Source organism: Aspergillus homomorphus (genome assembly GCF_003184865.1).
Source record: "Aspergillus homomorphus CBS 101889 unplaced genomic scaffold BO97scaffold_5, whole genome shotgun sequence".
In the NCBI taxonomy this organism is placed as follows: Eukaryota; Fungi; Ascomycota; class Eurotiomycetes; order Eurotiales; family Aspergillaceae; genus Aspergillus; species Aspergillus homomorphus.
The window spans coordinates 36,026-51,874 of NW_020291891.1; the positions used below are offsets into that span (position 1 = coordinate 36,026).

The window sequence follows — 15,849 nt, forward strand, 5'->3', positions numbered from 1 at the left end:
AGATCTGTCTACTAGACCATTCTTTGATCGATGTATTTATATTCAGAGCGTGGATACGACCATCAGATGCGAATATGATTTTTGTGAATGTTGGCGAAAGACCGAGAGCAAAGAAAAAAAGAAAAAAAAAAAAAAAAACCAAAATAAGATCATGTGCCAAATCGAATGCCCCCAGATAACGCCCATGCCGGTCACGACCCGTGATCATATCATAGCTAAATGCAGAAGGTTGAGTCATCCCAGAGACAAAACTTCATGGCGATGTGACTACAATGTGACATCCATCGTATCGTCTCCAGCATCGACTGCACCCTGTCGCTCCGGATCAGGGGCAACAACTCCTCTTCCTCTACCGGCGAGCAACTCACGCCTAACCTCGGGTCCGATGTCCTTGTGACCTCGAACCAAGAGCAAATCTAGGAGAGCCTCTCGTTGATCCTCAGTAATATCGTTGCGATAGCGCTGGGCGAACACGAGCAACGACTGGTGCCACAGAACAGGAAGTTTATACGCCTTGGCGTCACGGCTAGGGACGTCAGTCATCATCGACTCGTCCGCATTTTCGTTTGCGCGGAATCGCAGGAAGTGAAAGACGAGCGCATCAATGACCTTGTATGGGAGCGCGTATTTCTTCTCCAAGAAGATGCGGATGAAGACATTCACCGCACCAGTACTCTCTAAAGATCGCAGGGACTGTTCCGCAGCAAGGTCACACATACGAAGCAAAGCAGCCGCCGAATGCAGAACCGGAATTGAAACCCGAGCAATGACGGAGGAGACAATGTGGGCCTCACGAAGGGTACATGTTCCGCTCGAGACCAAAGGAAACAACAGCCCCTTGAAGAAGCAAGCAGGCTTGTAAAGTGCCTTTTTCATGGCATTGTAGGTATGAACGTTGAGCTTCTTGGTCTCGTGAATCTCTTCACGCACACGATCAAGCAATACTGTCGAGATAAATTCCTGTGCAACTGCAGGCTTCGAGGAAATGAAGATTCTTGTACCGGCATAAACGGCGTTGGCAGACCAAGATTCTGGGCGAGTGATCGACAGAAGAGTGGGCCAGTTGGGAACAGACGGGAGAATCTTGAATGGTTTCGGGAGGGGACCAGACTTGTAGCGAGAAAGAATCATTCCGACCCTAATTTGTTGTTAGCATGGGGAGGTACATCGTAAGGCCTGAATAAAAAATCTCACTTCTCATAAACTTCGACCGCTTTCGCAGGGATCTGCACAGCATCTTCTGGCAGCCCTCCACCTTGAATGAATTGTCCGCCTTCGCCGGCCTGCCTGGCTTCATGTTCTGCGATCTTCTCGAGGATCAAGTCGGCAAGATTCGTAGTCTGACCCTCGGCGTTCGGATCACGGGGATTGAAAATGGGATCTTCATCTCCTCCTGGAACGAACTTATGAAACATGTCAAGGTCGTTAGGGTCGACCTCCTAAGTGAATAAGTTAGTATATACACAATTACTCTGATCCCCAGAGGACAGAGAACGGCCGAGGAACATACCACTTCTTCTACTTCCTCCACATCGTCCCATTGCTCGTCCTGAAACTGCTCGTCATCAGAGAGCAACTCTTCGTCATCCAGCCGAGACTCGAAGTCAAAAGCAGTATTCAGCTTGTCTGTAGCGGAACCCATTGAGACTTTTCGCTCTGCGGCATCCTCCTCCGCCAATTCCTGCCCGATTTGCAAGATCTTGCGAGACATCTTTGCATCGATAAATCTCTCGCTGTCTTCCTGATCCTCATCTTGACGGGACTTGCGATTGGCCTTTTTGGTTGCTTGTGTTCTCAAATGGCCCGCTGGTGTTAACATATCCTCAGCCAGAGGATTGTGCCGGCGAGCGGCGGCGGAGCGAGAAGACGCTGCTTTAGGCATGGTGGGACACTTTGGACTTTCGCTGGGAAAGTCGAATACGTGCTGATTCTCTCAGAATATAGAAAAAGAAGTCGATGCGCTAGGTCAACACGCATGGAGCGAGTGTTACTCTCTCTATATCATTCTGACAAAATGTGTGTAAATTTCATGATCATGTGACCTTTTCACCTTTTTGCCGTGTTTGTGCTTCGACCGCCTAAGATCTTGTACCAATAGTGGCTATTCTAGCTTACCGCCTCTGCCCCTCTTCTCTTCTCAAACAACATTCCAAGTTCTGTCTGAAGAATTGCCGGCATAACCTATTTCACCGCTTCCAAAGGCTGTCTCATTCGATCACTTTCCGCCCTGGCAACTTGACCGTCGAAGAACCTGTAGTCTCGAAAATTGTGCTTGTCCCCTGAATACTGTCAGGCCAATCTCATCAATATTCAGCGGTGACAAGTTAAATCTCTCCAGACTCAATGCTTAGTTCAGAAATCTCGGAACAACCTATACAGAACAAACAGCCTGGTCTGTTTGTCAACATCAAGGGTAAGTCGCTCCTGACATTCAATAAAGCACTGCTAGCTCCGTGTATTGGTACAATACTTTAGCACCCTGTGGGAACCTGCGTCTTGTTCGCTCTTCAATATTTCAACGTATTTGGGTTTATGCTTTGCTTCTGCAATCCTGTCATGCATCTAACAAGTCATGGTCCCTCGATTACAGTCGCCAGTGCACCCCAACGAGCCACCTGGATGAATGGACGTTAGCAAACCTACTCTGGCTGTCACAACGAATATCCTCAATATAAGACTCAAAGAATCTAATGCGACTCCAGCCGAAGGAGGATTCCATACGGACCCTCCCTAATACTTTTGCGACAGTATCTCACCCCAAGCTGCCTTCATATTGCGAGACTCCTTGCAGCAATGGCATCTACGCAACAAACAGGTTCCGCGCTCCCCTTCAATGTGGACTCTCCAACCATGTCCTCTGTGGGCACATCATTCGGCGGGACCTTAGCAGACACGAATGTCAGGTCCTCTCCTGCGCCGCCTAGCAACGCATCCGCACAGGCCGATGGTACGAGGTCGAAACGCACAAAACGAGACAGTCGCAAGAAGCGCGATGCCAAAGGCTTGGATCAAGAAACACAACCCGCCAAAAAGAGGGCCGTTGCTGTTCCGAGCACTGCGCTTCCGAGCTCGGAATTAAGTATATTACGACCTTTGTTACTTGCCGAACCCCGTGCCTCGGACTTGTTACCTCCGCAGCCCCGACAAATGAATTTTGTCAACAGGAAAAGATCAGAAATAATCGGTCAGAGCTGGGATTTTTATGAGGTTGTCGACAAGCTTACGAACAAGAATGGCTTCCATTATAGCTATGCAATAGCCGACCCGGGCTTTCCACACATCAAATATCGACAAACTGATGTCTCACCTTATCATGCTCGGTTCAGTTTTGAAGACTCGCCGGCTGCGATTCTCTTCAGCGAAGATGCTCGTGCGGTAACGACCAACGAGCCATGGCATACCGCGCGAGCTAACGTGTGCGCGCGAGAAGGGTCATATTATTACGAGGCGCGCATAGTAAGTGGTGTTTTGAATGAGCCCCAATCCATCACATCAGGAAATCCTGGCGTAACGGCACGAGGCCATGTCCGGCTCGGATTCGCCCGAAGGGAGGCTGATCTCGATGTCAATATTGGAATTGACTGCTATGGCTACGGTATTCGTGATGTAAATGGCGAGGTGGTGAATCGCATGCGCTGTGAATATTTTTTCCCCAAGGGGGAATCTATTCGAGAAGGGGATGTCATTGGGCTTCTGATCACATTGCCCCCTCTGGCACTTCACAAAAGAATCGTTGAAGGCACATATGAACCCAATGCCGACGGCGATGCTTCGAGGACGAGTTTCAATCCGTCCTTCATCACAAACATCATACGTGACCGCATCCCGTTCCACTACAAGTCCGATTTTTGCTGGCAGCAATCGAACGTATTCTCCACGAAACAGTTGCGAGATTATGCGTTCAACCTCAAAGAAACGCCAACGTTCGGTCCGCCTTCGCCACTCAATGGTGAAGATGCATCTTTACGTACCCTTCCTGGTTCCAGTATCACAATATTCAAGAACGGAGTCAAGATGGGCACGCCCTTCAAAGAGCTGTATGCCTTTCTCCCACCAGCGAGCAGATTGGCCAATGGCACCAATAATTTGGGAATTGGTGAACGAGAGAACGCAGACGATGGAATGATTGGTTACTACCCTGCTGTCAGTTGTTATGGTGGAGGGGCTGTTGAATGCCGCTTCGAAGGTCCATGGTGGTTTGGCCCGCCAGCTGAAACTGAAAATGACGAACCAGTGTACGGAATAGGAGAGCGCTTCAACGAACAAATAGTCGAAGATGTTGTTGCTGATATTGTTGATGAAGTGGAAGCAATGTGCGCCTGGGGCGGTGTGGACGGCAATGTCGTCAGAACCGCTGAACTAGATGGCTCCAGTACTGGAACTGTTATTGGGGGCTCGGATGTGCTAAAGGGGGGCGTAGAGGCCGCGTACGAATCTGCTATACCCCCCAGTTCTGGAGTTCATGATGCGAATCTGGCGAACGCCGTTACCCCGGAGCCCGCCAGTGTCGGTGAAAATGACCCCGGCCATATCGCTTTTGAAGATGCGATGAGCCTTGATACTGCGGGTACCCCAAATCCAGAGATGCAATTGACTACAGCGCCAGAAACCGCGGCGGGCGATGGAGATATGGAAATGTCGTGAACAATGCTATGTCATATTTGAACCCTGACCATACCCATTGTGATCATTGCACTTAAAGCAAGTCCCTAAGCCCTTGATTTGCATGTCGCATGAGACTACTCGGCACTGGATGCAAGTGCCTAGATCTTCTTACGACCATGACTGGAATCATCATTGTGCCCCCATGAAGACTTTGCATACTGTACTACGTCGGGTCCACGAGTCACGAGTGGCTTCTCCTTTGATGCAACCATCAAGTCTGAGATGACATCACAAAGGTTCTTTTCGTGGGAAACTGATGTCTATCACATCTTAAATTGATCTCTAGAAGCGCTTACCGGAGAGTAATTCGGCCACTTTCAAGACTAGTGCGTCATCGCCATACTGGCCTATTATCTGAACGCCGGCCAAGCTCTCGGTGCTTTCTAATATTACGGGTACCGAGACAGCCGGGAGACCTGCCAAGCTGGCAGGCACCGTGAAAACATCATTTGTGTAAGCATCCAAGGGATTCGCCCTTTCGCCCATAAGGCTCGACAGTGTTGGCGGCGAAGACGGTGCCGTCGGGCATATCAGAACATCAACTTGAGCTTGACTCTTCTCGGGTTCCACATCACCTCCATCGCGTCGACGAGGCATCAGTGGATGAGTAGCCACAAAGGCCGCATTGAAATCTCGCTGTACGAGACGTCGGATGCGCTGCGCCTGTATAAAGTAGTTGTCCATAGCGCCAGCGCTGAGACTGAATGCTCCAAGTAAGATTCTTCTTTTGACTTCAGAGCCGAGCCCTTCGCCTCGCGCTCTTGCGTAGAGATAGCTGTTATTCTGAGGGTCACAGTGGTTACCATCAAAGCTCGTTCCATAACGGACTCCATCGTATTTAGCCAGGTTGGAAGACGCTTCAGCGGGTGCAAGGACGTAATACGCTGACAAGGCAAGCTTAGTTGTTGGGAGAGATACCGAGTGAACGGAATGTCCCTGCTGGAGCATGTAATTCAGTGAACGAGACCAGGCCCGTCGCACAGAAGGAGCAAGCTCAGAGATGTTGTATTCAACTGGGACACCAATTTTGAGGGATTGTCTCGTCATGCGAGACTCGAGGCGAGGTGCTTTGAGGTGGGCATAAATGCGTGATCGAGTATCAGGGGATAGATTAGTTGGGTCACGCGGATCGTGCTGATTTACGATGTCTGCAAGAGTTAGCGAGTCTTTCAGGTGACACGATGTGGAGTCACAAGTAACGCATACCAAAGACATCACGTACTCTAGACACTTCCCTTCCGAGTATACCAACCGTATCCAATGAATTTGCATATGCAATTACCCCCCAACGGGATATCAGTCCGTAAGAAGGCTTAAAGCCCACAACCCCCGTGTAGGCGGCAGGAAGTCTAACAGAGCCCCCCGTGTCAGTACCCAATGCTCTGTATTTGCATCATTGTTAGAAAACGCCTTTCACAAATCTTAAGTGCCAAAGAGACGCACATACGTGTAACATTGTTCTGTAGCAACAGCCACTGCACTGCCTCCCGAGCTGCCGCCGGCCGACAGATCCTCTGCATTGCGATTGCGGTACAAATTCCTGACCGGACCAAAAGTAGAATTCACCGAGTGGGATCCCATCCCAAATTCGTCAAGATTGGCCTTGGCGGCCACGATGGCTCCAGCATCCTCCAAGTGTTGCACGACAGTAGCGTTGAATGGGCTGATGAACGTGTCTAGAGCTCTCGAAGCGCATGTGGTTGGGAGGTCGCGTGTGCAGATGTTGTCCTTAATGACTACTAGTCGGCCGTCGATTCGCGATCTGGGTTGACCTACTCGAGGGTGGAGAGATGACGGGTAAGCCTCTAGCGTGGTGTAGTCAAATGTTGGTGGTTACCTTCTGCTCTCCGGATATCGGCTTCTTTGACTTGATTCTGCCATTGGCTCGGGTGACACAATGTGCTAGTCAATGCATTCAGAGCAGCGCAAGAGCTCTGATTGGCGATGCATCTCTCTGCTTCGCGCAAGAGGGACATTTAGTTCTTAGTATAATCCAGCGTAGGAGACTGAGCGAACGCGGAGTAGAAGTAGAAAGTAAGATCGGGAGGCGGAGACTAAAAAGTAGGCAATAACCCCCAGGATGCACCGAGCGGTGAGCGTAAATATTCCGTATTGGTGGATACATACCCTACCTTTGACAGCTCCGACTCTGGACAAACGTACCCCATTGGTGAGTCCTACTGCTTCGTCGTTGAGTTTGGGATAGTAAATTTACTTAGAAACACCGGTTCGAATGAGGAAGGCAAAGGAAAGGACCTCGGACGTTCTAGATAGGTACCCATTCAAACAAGGTACCGTATATCTAGAAAAGCCATACCCGAAACGGCGTCTCCCCCTTTCCGTCGGCCCGAGGAGGAACGACGTCATGCACAAGCTCTCTCTTCCTTTCGCTCTCCCCAACCCTACTTTCTCCCAGAGAATCGAACACGCAGTTCATACTCGCTTGCGATATCACCTGACGCGAGGACCAACTCTGTACAACACAGGATAACACAGGCCTGTCAATATGATCTCCACCGGTTTGAGACGGTCAGCGTTGGGTGCTTGCCGCGGCCGTGCCGGAGGGCCGATTTCCAGACTCAGAAACCTTGCGCCGTCCACTGCGGTGACGCAGCACGAATGGCGGGGGGTCAGCTGCCGTCACCCATTGGAAAGCAGAAGATGGATTTCCGTCTACGGCTACACTCAAGCTAAGGCCCTTATTTATTCTCGTTACGGGGAGCCAAAGGATGTTCTGCAGTAAGTAGATCAATACCCTGAGCTTTTCCTGGATCTTCGAAAATATACGGATGTAGGGACCGTGAGTCTAATGTGTTGATCTAGGCTTCACAAGCATTCCATATCCGCCCCACATGGGACTCAAGTCAATCTTCGTCTGCTTGCTGCGCCGCTAAATCCAGCCGACGTAAACCAGATCCAGGGCGTCTATCCGAGTAGGCCACCCTTCGAGACATCTCTTGGTACACAAACGCCTTGCGCGGTTGCCGGCAATGAAGGCGCGTTTGAGGTCATCTCCACTGGTTCCAATGTCACCAACATCAAGAAAGGGGATTGGGTGGTTATGAAGCAGACTGGACAAGGCACTTGGCGCACTCATGCACAGATGGACGAGTCGCAGTTAATCAAGATCGAAGACAAGGAAGGCCTAACTCCGCTTCAGGTCAGTACCGTCAGCGTAAATCCTGTGACAGCGTACCGGATGATCAAGGATTTTTGTGACTGGGATTGGATGCGTACTGGAGAAGAATGGTTGATTCAGAATGGAGCTAACAGCGGTGTTGGACGAGCTGCTATCCAGCTGGCGCGGGAATGGGGTATCAAAACACTCAACGTCGTACGGGAACGGAAGACGCCCGAAGAGACTGAGAATTTGAAGCAGGAACTGCGTGATCTGGGTGCGACGGCGGTAGTGACGGAAGCCGAGTTGCTGTCTGGTGAATTCAAGAATCTTGTGCATGAACTCACACGCAAGGGGAGAGAACCTATTCGTTTGGCGCTGAACTGCGTTGGCGGTAAAAGCGCGACTGCACTGGCCAAAACTCTCGCACCGGGTTCGCACCTGGTCACTTATGGAGCCATGTCGAAGCAGCCGGTTGCACTGCCGTCGGGCCTCCTTATTTTCAAGAACCTTGCCTTTAATGGGTTCTGGGTCAGCAAATGGGGCGACAAGAACCCACAACTCAAGGAGAACACGATCAACGATGTGTTACAGTTGACAAGAGCAGGCAAGTTCAAGGATATCCCCGTGGAAGAGCTCAAATGGCGCTGGAACAGCGAGGGTGCAGAGCTTTTGGCTGGTGTGCAGGAAACACTGAGTGGTTTCCGCAGTGGAAAAGGCTTGCTTCGGTACGAGGCTGAGGATTGAATTTCGTGATCTCAATTTACTTATCGCAACATTGAAAGGGGGTGTAGAATGCTGGCCTCAACTCACGACGCTGAAAAGCTAGCTAGTGTTTAGCTCATGTATACTACTAATGTTCCATCCAGTTTGGCTTTTCATCACCATCAAGATCGTGTTTGCCTAAAGTCCAATAAAGCATAGTAAGCCGCATGGTGAAGATTTCTTTTCAGGAAGACCAAGGACCTAAAGTAAGCTAAAAGCCAGTCAAGTAATTGATTATTCTAGGCATAGATAAGATGGGGAGACAAGGCAGTCATGATTCTGGACATTCTATAGAAGCTTATACTACCTAAGGTTTCGTGGCTCAGAAAACAAAAGAGCGTTACAGAGTCTGGCCTCGTTGCCATGCATGCTACTTACGAACACTACTCAGATTCAGATGACGCGTCGTCACAAGCCCAATTCGTTTTCACCCAGTTCAGGATTAGGCTTGTCAGATTAGTAGACGGCATGTAGACGTCACTATCTTGCGAGAAGTCAACATCGAGCCCCGCAAACTTGGCCGCCAGAGCTACATAAGGCTCTATAAAGTCAATATAGACCAGGTCCACCGTTTCTAGCTCGTCAGACCCGTTTGGAGTTACCAGGGACTGAATGCAATTCGGAACCCGATAAAAGGTAAGATGGGAATGGACAGTATCATCACCATCAGTGCCGGCATCATCGGTGGTAGTATACCCAGGGACTAGATCAGGCCTGGCATAGCCATTGACTGAAAGCAAGGCTTGATCGGTAAGCAAACCTGCAGCGGACCAACCAGTATATGAACTCTTGACGAAGGGGGCGGCTGCATCATCTGCAGGCTTTGATTGCTCAGGAGGGGCGAGTGACCAGGTCGGTAGGTCTATGTGTTGACGCTGCGCAGTCATTATTTGAGGCTGTTTATTGAGTACCTCGACCAAGAACTTCGCTCTGTCGTAAGGCACATCCTTGACGTAACGAAACCCACTCGAAAAGGGAGAGATAATGTACGTGGTGTCCTGAGTGAATGGTCCCTTGAAGATATCAAAGCGAATAGCTCCCGTATTCACGATGGCAAGTGCCGGCTTTCCAGTACGAGATTCATCATTCAGAGAAGCAGGGAGCACTTCTTCCTCTAGCCATGTATATATACTGTTCCTATGGGGGTACTTGACGCGGGACATCCAGAGATCTCTTGGGGCACAACCGTGTAATGTGTCCAGCTTGAGGGCGCTTCTGAATTGTTGTATAAGCAATGATACGTTCCGGCCATGTTCTGTAGGGAATGTGGTCTCGTCCAGACCGGTGTGGTGATAAAATGAGAACAAGTTGTTATCGATATACTTCCGACCAAATTTAGGCGCTGCGAGGGCGGGCTTAAAGTGGTGTTTGCTAGTGGATAACCCGTCAATCGACATGAAGCCGATGGTCTCCATGAATCGGCCACTCGCTAGCCCATAGGCTTTAGAATCATACCGCACATAATCTCGAATGTGGTAATGCCCTCCAAAGAACTGAATAGGTGTGTCCCATCGGATAGCGCGTATCTCCCGATATATATCATTGTATTCATCGGAGCGAACAGGGGCATGACCAATGACGAGGAAGAGATCCACATCTTCGTCTCTAATGGCATCTTGGAACCATTCTTCTTTGATTGTCTGCTCCACAGATCGAACATGAGTGTTGTTATCATTATTCTTGAAGTTGAATATGAAGCCGAAGGCGATGATGCGAATCCCTTGATTCTGGGTGGTAAACTTCTTGAAGCGAGGGGCCAAAGGAACGAATTCATTGAGTACTGGGTGTAAAATATCGATATTTGATGCTAGGTAATTACCACGAAAGTTCGGAATCGTAGTAAAGAACTCTGCCGCAGACGTTGTCCTTTTATACAGCTCATGGTTGCCCGAAGACAGAAGGTCAATATGTTGGTGGCGTAAGATCTCGGAAAGGTAGACGCCCTTGGGCTCCGAAGAATCATATAAACCATTACCCTCGACTCGATCCCCTGTATCAATTACTAGCAGATCTGAACCATCGGACTCGGCTTTCTCGCGCATGCGGGCGGCAAAAGAGACGTAGTCCCCCCAGTCTGCCGCATAAGACGGCCTGTCACATAGATACTCGATCAGTAAGAACCTTTTTGACAAAGCCAGACGAAGGGTATTCAAATCGCATACTCTTGTAGGTGACCGGCCAGCCAGCCATGAGTATCTGTAGTATGAAGAAAGTTGAGTTGCCCCCAAGTCAGATCGCGTAATGGGGCCGCGACAGGTTCCGGAGCTGAGGGTTGTGCTGCGCGGACGGATGAGGTAAACAGAGAAGGCGACAGCAGCAGCACTGCTGCCGCAAACAGGATATATGGCATTTTGATCTGTCCCAGGTAGAAGTGAGTGGAAGTGAAGCCGATAGATTCGGCGCCCGCACTACTGGAAAAATCCTATGATACTCTGTAGTACTCCGTCGTCCGAGAGGTATTTACTGTCCTCCGTCGATATAACACTCCGGGGAGTCACTACTCCGGAGGTCGCTTATCGCCGGCAGTCTCCTTATCGGCAGTCACGCGGATTTGCACGGAACGGAAGAAGGCGCCGGTGAGAATCTTAGCTTAGTCAGGCAGCCCAGGGCCCAACAGTCTTTCTCGAAGCTCTCACCAAAAACCACATCTCTCATTGAACGGAAGATTCCCGTGTTGAATAAGTTACGAGGCTCTAAAGGTGTTGCCCGGTTGCTTTCTCTAGTTTGTCTTCCTCATCTGCATATCGTACACCATTGACCACTTCTCCTAATCTTTTCATCAAACCCTCCAGTTCGGCCATGGCTGCTCCCCGACTTTTCCGCCCAGCAGCTCGTCTGCTTTCCTCGCGCCTTTCCTCGACTCCTCTTCGCCCGGCTTTCTCGCAAACTGCTTGCGCACCTTCCGTCCTGCGCCTCCGGGGCTACGCTACCGAAACCGGTGCCAAAGAGGTCACAGTTCGTGATGCATTGAACGAAGCGCTCGCCGAGGAGCTCGAGGGCAATGAGAAAACTTTCGTTATGGGGGAGGAGGTCGCGCAGTACAACGGAGCGTACGGCGACCCTTCTATCATCAACCATCGCTCACAAATCATGAAACTGACATAGTTTAACCGATACAGATACAAGGTGACAAGAGGTCTGCTTGACCGCTTTGGCCCGAAGAGAGTTATCGACACCCCCATTACGGAGGCTGGTTTTACTGGTCTCGCTGTCGGCGCTGCCCTTGCTGGCCTGCACCCCATTGTGAGTCTCCATTGATGAAGAGCTTCAGGTATCTAATCATTACGCGCGAATGCTTCAACTAACCTACCTTTGCCCCGCCAAGTGCGAGTTCATGACCTTCAACTTTGCCATGCAGTCCATCGATCATATTATCAACTCCGCCGCCAAGACGCACTACATGTCCGGAGGAATTCAGCCTTGCAACATCACGTTCCGCGGACCTAACGGATTCGCTGCTGGTGTTGCTGCTCAGCACTCTCAGGACTATTCTGCATGGTATGGCAGCATCCCTGGTCTGAAGGTTGTTGCCCCCTGGAGCGCCGAAGATGCCAAGGGCCTGCTAAAGGCTGCTATTCGTGACCCTAACCCCGTTGTTGTGCTGGAAAACGAGTAGGTTCTCCCCCTAATGATCAATACACAGGATTCTATCATCCCTGACACAGTTTGATAGGCTCCTGTACGGCCAGGCCTTCCCTATGAGCGAGGCCGCTCAGAAGAACGACTTCGTTCTTCCCATTGGCAAGGCCAAGATTGAACGCCCTGGCAAGGACCTCACCATTGTTTCCCTCTCTCGCTGTGTGGGTCAGTCGCTCAACGCCGCTTCTCAGCTCAAGCAGAAGTACGGCGTGGAGGCTGAGGTCATCAACCTTCGGTCCGTCAAGCCTCTTGACGTGGAGACCATCATTCAGTCTCTCAAGAAGACCGGCCGTCTCATGTGTGTCGAGTCCGGCTTTCCCATGTTCGGTGTTGCTTCCGAAATTCTTGCTCTCTCCATGGAGTATGGCTTCGACTACCTGACTGCTCCTGCTGTTCGTGTCACCGGTGCCGAGGTTCCCACTCCTTACGCCGTTGGCTTGGAGCAGATGAGCTTCCCCCAGGAGGACACCATTGTCAACCAGGCTGCCAAGCTGCTGCGCCTGTGAGGTAACTCCGTGTATATGACCAGTACATGAAGAAAAGGCGGTGTTGAAGCAACCACTGATAACAAAGGCTTGTGTGCCTAGCATCCCATGATTCTTGCCAGTCACACCCAATATTCCATCTCGTCTTGCCTTACTATTTGACCTGAAATTTGTACGACTATACAACAGAACCAATTCCATTTTGCATTGTTAAACATCGGGTCCTTGCTTTAACGCAATTCTCTGAACAACCCCACTTGTGGTTGTTTCACCATCAAGATACACCTGAACAAGCGATGATACCCTTGTTCTATGCATGTCGGAAGATCACGTGAAACTGACTTGGCTACTTATGGTGGAAAGAAAGACCAGGAATTTGCTAAACCAAGATCCCAACCGACGGAACAAGTAGACCATCAATCAAGCAACACCCACCCCCTACATAATTACAACCCTCATGATTCTCAAGGCGTCTCTTTTCTTCAAACGATTGCTATTCCAGCTTGGAGCTCGTTTCTACTTCCGGCACATCCACGATAGCAATCTGTAGGATGACTTGGATCGTAGTAATTCCCGTCGGCAACTTCACAATCAGTGTCGCTCTCCTCTAGTCTATGTTGAGAACTAGACCGTTTCGCTGCCGTACTTCGAATGCGATTGCTTGTATGTGTTGATTCTGGGGTAGCGGAGTCGTCATGATCATCGTCGTCCCCTCCTAGAACGTTCTTCTTGGTAGGTGCAGCAGGGCCGACGGGTCCCTTGACTGACGTGAAGGAACTTTTGAACCCTCCTTTCTTGAAACCTCCCCCGCCTCCAAAGCTATGGTTATTCCCGCTACCTGCTCCGATGACAGAAGAGCCACTATTAGGGGTGCCTATAACCCTCAAGCCGGCCTCCGCATCGGCCTTCCGCTCCGCTCTTCTTGCCTTCTCCGCAGCGTTCGGGTCTCGTGAAAGCTGTTTGAGATCCTGCAGACGCTTGCGATGCTGATGATCATACGATGATATATGGGCTTCGTATTCAGGGTGACGAGAATAGGATTTGTTGCATAGGGTGCAGGTGAAAGAGTTTAAAGCGGAGCGCGCCGATTCAGTCTGGTGAAAAGAGAACGCGAGACCACGTCAACAAAAGCTGAGATGAGGCGGGGCCTAGTATCGGGTGGGATCGAACCTTGGGGGCAGGATTGGTAAAGCCGCGCTATGTAGGAGATTTCTGTCAGAAAAAAGTTCTATCTTCGATAGCTCTAGCTTCCCGGATTATGACCCGGAAGGAGAGGGTGTCGCGGGCACTTGCAGGCGCCATCTTCAAACAAGATGATGAGATCGTAAGGACGATACACTCTGATTCACTAGGGAGTTCAGCTAGCTGGGAGGACTGCTAAGTATAATTTTTGAGATCTATTGACACTGAGAGGGAAGTGTTCGGAAGGTTGTTGTCGAAGCTTACTTTCTGACATTGCATAAGTGTTAGTTACAGTGCCATGTCACAAAAATTACAGTACCTCTCTCGTTCTGTTAAAATTACAGATCATGGGGTTCTAGCTTAGTACACATAACCATCGATCCAATCATTCAACTTCAAATTATGTGCATTATATAGTCCTGTAATATCATCCCAGCTTCCAAGTTCCAAATTCCCAGAGTCCGTTCTTCCCTCTTTCGCAATTTCTCACTGTCCCAGGAAACGTTCACATTTAGTCCTTGGAAATAATGAGCTGAACCAGTTTGACTCCTTACTCCCTGTTTTCTCTCGCGCACTCTCTTGACCTATCCTTCGGTGCTGTTGTTGCCATGGCCTCCGCCCCAGACAGCCTTCCACACAAGCCAGAAAACATCGACACCCGCTCGGTTATCTCTATGCGGGAAATCGACCCTTCTCCAGTGGAGGATGGGTTTCCAGATCTTGAAAGTAGCGAATATTCTCCCAAGCTGCACGCGCAGTCCCAAGAGTCACTGCGGGTGAACACGAGCGCAGCGTCATCTGTGACTCTGGGTCTCCGCGGACATAGTTGGGATTCATGGTGTATGGCTCCCCGACTGCCCGTATCTTTCGCTTCTATCGCATATAAGCCTGCGTGAACTGATCCTCTGCTTCTCAACCATTATCCAGTGACTGCATTTCAACGATATTCGACGTACCCACCTAGCTTGTTTCTTGCTCTGCACTTCACCAATACCTCAATACTTCCTCTCATGACCCGCTCGGTGAGCGCAAGTGAAAACTATCTGCTGCTCACCAGGCCTTTCTACCAATCCCCGTCACTTGAACATGTCGTTCTCACCGTACCAATTCTGGTGCATATTCTGTCTGGGATTGCCCTTCGTAACATCCGGTCTTCACGGCGGGCCCGACTTTACGGCGCGGAAACTCGGTCGCAGCGATCTTCTCTCACGTTCTGGCCACGAATGAGTCTACAGGCTCGCCTGGGCTATTCACTCATTCCACTACTTGGTGTGCATGTCCTCGTCAATCGCATCGCTCCGGTCCTGGTTGACGGCGGAAGCTCAGGAGTTGGACTTGGCTATGTTGCTCACGGCATTGCACGGTCCCCGATCTTCTGGAACATATACTATCTGGTCTTTGTTGCTGTTGGAGTGTGGCATTTCGTCGGTGGGTGGGCCTCTTGGATGGGTTGGAAAGTTGCGACCATTCGGAAGCAGCGCGGTGTAAAAAATGGTTCACTCGAAGGCTACCTGGGTTATAGTGAAAGCGAACAACGAGTTCGAAGACAAAAGAGAATGTGGTGGGCTGTAAATACTATTGCTGCGGTGGGTGCATCTTTTTGGCTGGCTGGTGCTCTAGGGGTCATTGGGCGTGCCGGACCGGGCTCTGGGTGGGAAGCCAGCGGATGGAATGACATTTACAACCAGGTCCCCATGATCAAGGCCTGGTTATGAGCTATGATATCTGTTACTTTTGCTCTATGTATGATATACATGGGGATGAACATATTACTGCCAAAAAAGGCGTGTTAATCATAATTACAGCGAGAACAGCGACGTTAAGGAAGAGGTGATAAATCTCAGTGCTCTTGTTACCTCCTCGATGCCCGCTGGTATTGGTCGAAAGCAAAGAAATTCTCCTTGACCCAGGTCGACCGGCTGACAGCCTCTTATCCTATTCAATAGGATGGGAGTGTAGATTTCCCCTTCTGTTTTTGCGCGCCGCGCCGGGAGC

At 50.2% G+C, this 15,849-nt stretch overlaps 8 protein-coding genes across 8 annotated transcripts; 4 read left to right on the forward strand and 4 right to left on the reverse strand.

Annotated features, from left to right (window-relative positions):
• Positions 1–109: 109 nt before the first annotated feature.
• BO97DRAFT_384305 (snoRNA-binding rRNA-processing protein ENP1) lies at positions 110–1,971 on the reverse strand. Its single transcript, XM_025693417.1, has 3 exons — positions 1,511–1,971; positions 1,195–1,439; positions 110–1,138 (listed from the first exon to the last, which is right to left on the reverse strand). Exons 1-3 carry the CDS (start codon positions 1,880–1,882, stop codon positions 268–270), a joined length of 1,488 nt encoding a protein of 495 aa, XP_025554469.1. The 5' UTR covers positions 1,883–1,971; the 3' UTR covers positions 110–267.
• Positions 1,972–2,329: 358 nt separating this feature from the next.
• Positions 2,330–5,029, forward strand: BO97DRAFT_362714 (SPRY domain-containing protein). The gene has a single exon (XM_025692474.1). The coding sequence runs from the start codon at positions 2,794–2,796 to the stop codon at positions 4,642–4,644; it is 1,851 nt and encodes a 616-aa protein (XP_025554470.1). The 5' UTR covers positions 2,330–2,793; the 3' UTR covers positions 4,645–5,029.
• BO97DRAFT_460825 (glutamyl-tRNA(Gln) amidotransferase subunit HER2) lies at positions 4,796–6,641 on the reverse strand (the record flags this gene model as incomplete). Its single annotated transcript, XM_025699356.1, has 4 exons — positions 4,796–5,813; positions 5,872–6,047; positions 6,113–6,437; positions 6,503–6,641. The coding sequence occupies 4 exons, from the start codon at positions 6,639–6,641 to the stop codon at positions 4,948–4,950; spliced, it is 1,506 nt and encodes a 501-aa protein (XP_025554471.1). The 3' UTR covers positions 4,796–4,947.
• Positions 6,642–7,055: 414 nt separating this feature from the next.
• BO97DRAFT_384313 (enoyl-[acyl-carrier-protein] reductase) lies at positions 7,056–8,714 on the forward strand. Its single transcript, XM_025693418.1, has 2 exons — positions 7,056–7,404; positions 7,489–8,714. The coding sequence occupies exons 1-2, from the start codon at positions 7,172–7,174 to the stop codon at positions 8,528–8,530; spliced, it is 1,275 nt and encodes a 424-aa protein (XP_025554472.1). The 5' UTR covers positions 7,056–7,171; the 3' UTR covers positions 8,531–8,714.
• A 101-nt stretch (positions 8,715–8,815) lies between these two features.
• Positions 8,816–10,993, reverse strand: BO97DRAFT_384315 (metallophosphoesterase family protein). The gene is made up of 2 exons (XM_025693419.1): positions 10,711–10,993; positions 8,816–10,639 (listed from the first exon to the last, which is right to left on the reverse strand). Exons 1-2 carry the CDS (start codon positions 10,896–10,898, stop codon positions 8,932–8,934), a joined length of 1,896 nt encoding a protein of 631 aa, XP_025554473.1. The 5' UTR covers positions 10,899–10,993; the 3' UTR covers positions 8,816–8,931.
• Positions 10,994–11,347: 354 nt separating this feature from the next.
• BO97DRAFT_411462 (pyruvate dehydrogenase (acetyl-transferring) subunit E1 beta) lies at positions 11,348–12,693 on the forward strand (the record flags this gene model as incomplete). The annotated part of the gene is made up of 4 exons (XM_025696183.1): positions 11,348–11,598; positions 11,668–11,791; positions 11,874–12,160; positions 12,192–12,693. The coding sequence occupies 4 exons, from the start codon at positions 11,348–11,350 to the stop codon at positions 12,691–12,693; spliced, it is 1,164 nt and encodes a 387-aa protein (XP_025554474.1).
• A 320-nt stretch (positions 12,694–13,013) lies between these two features.
• BO97DRAFT_207882 (putative C2H2 finger domain protein) lies at positions 13,014–14,096 on the reverse strand. Its single transcript, XM_025690556.1, has 3 exons — positions 13,966–14,096; positions 13,843–13,869; positions 13,014–13,766 (listed from the first exon to the last, which is right to left on the reverse strand). Exons 1-3 carry the CDS (start codon positions 13,972–13,974, stop codon positions 13,155–13,157), a joined length of 648 nt encoding a protein of 215 aa, XP_025554475.1. The 5' UTR covers positions 13,975–14,096; the 3' UTR covers positions 13,014–13,154.
• A 217-nt stretch (positions 14,097–14,313) lies between these two features.
• Positions 14,314–15,630, forward strand: BO97DRAFT_362734 (MCP1 family protein). The gene is made up of 2 exons (XM_025692475.1): positions 14,314–14,694; positions 14,782–15,630. The coding sequence occupies exons 1-2, from the start codon at positions 14,463–14,465 to the stop codon at positions 15,567–15,569; spliced, it is 1,020 nt and encodes a 339-aa protein (XP_025554476.1). The 5' UTR covers positions 14,314–14,462; the 3' UTR covers positions 15,570–15,630.
• The last annotated feature ends 219 nt before the right edge of the window (positions 15,631–15,849 follow it).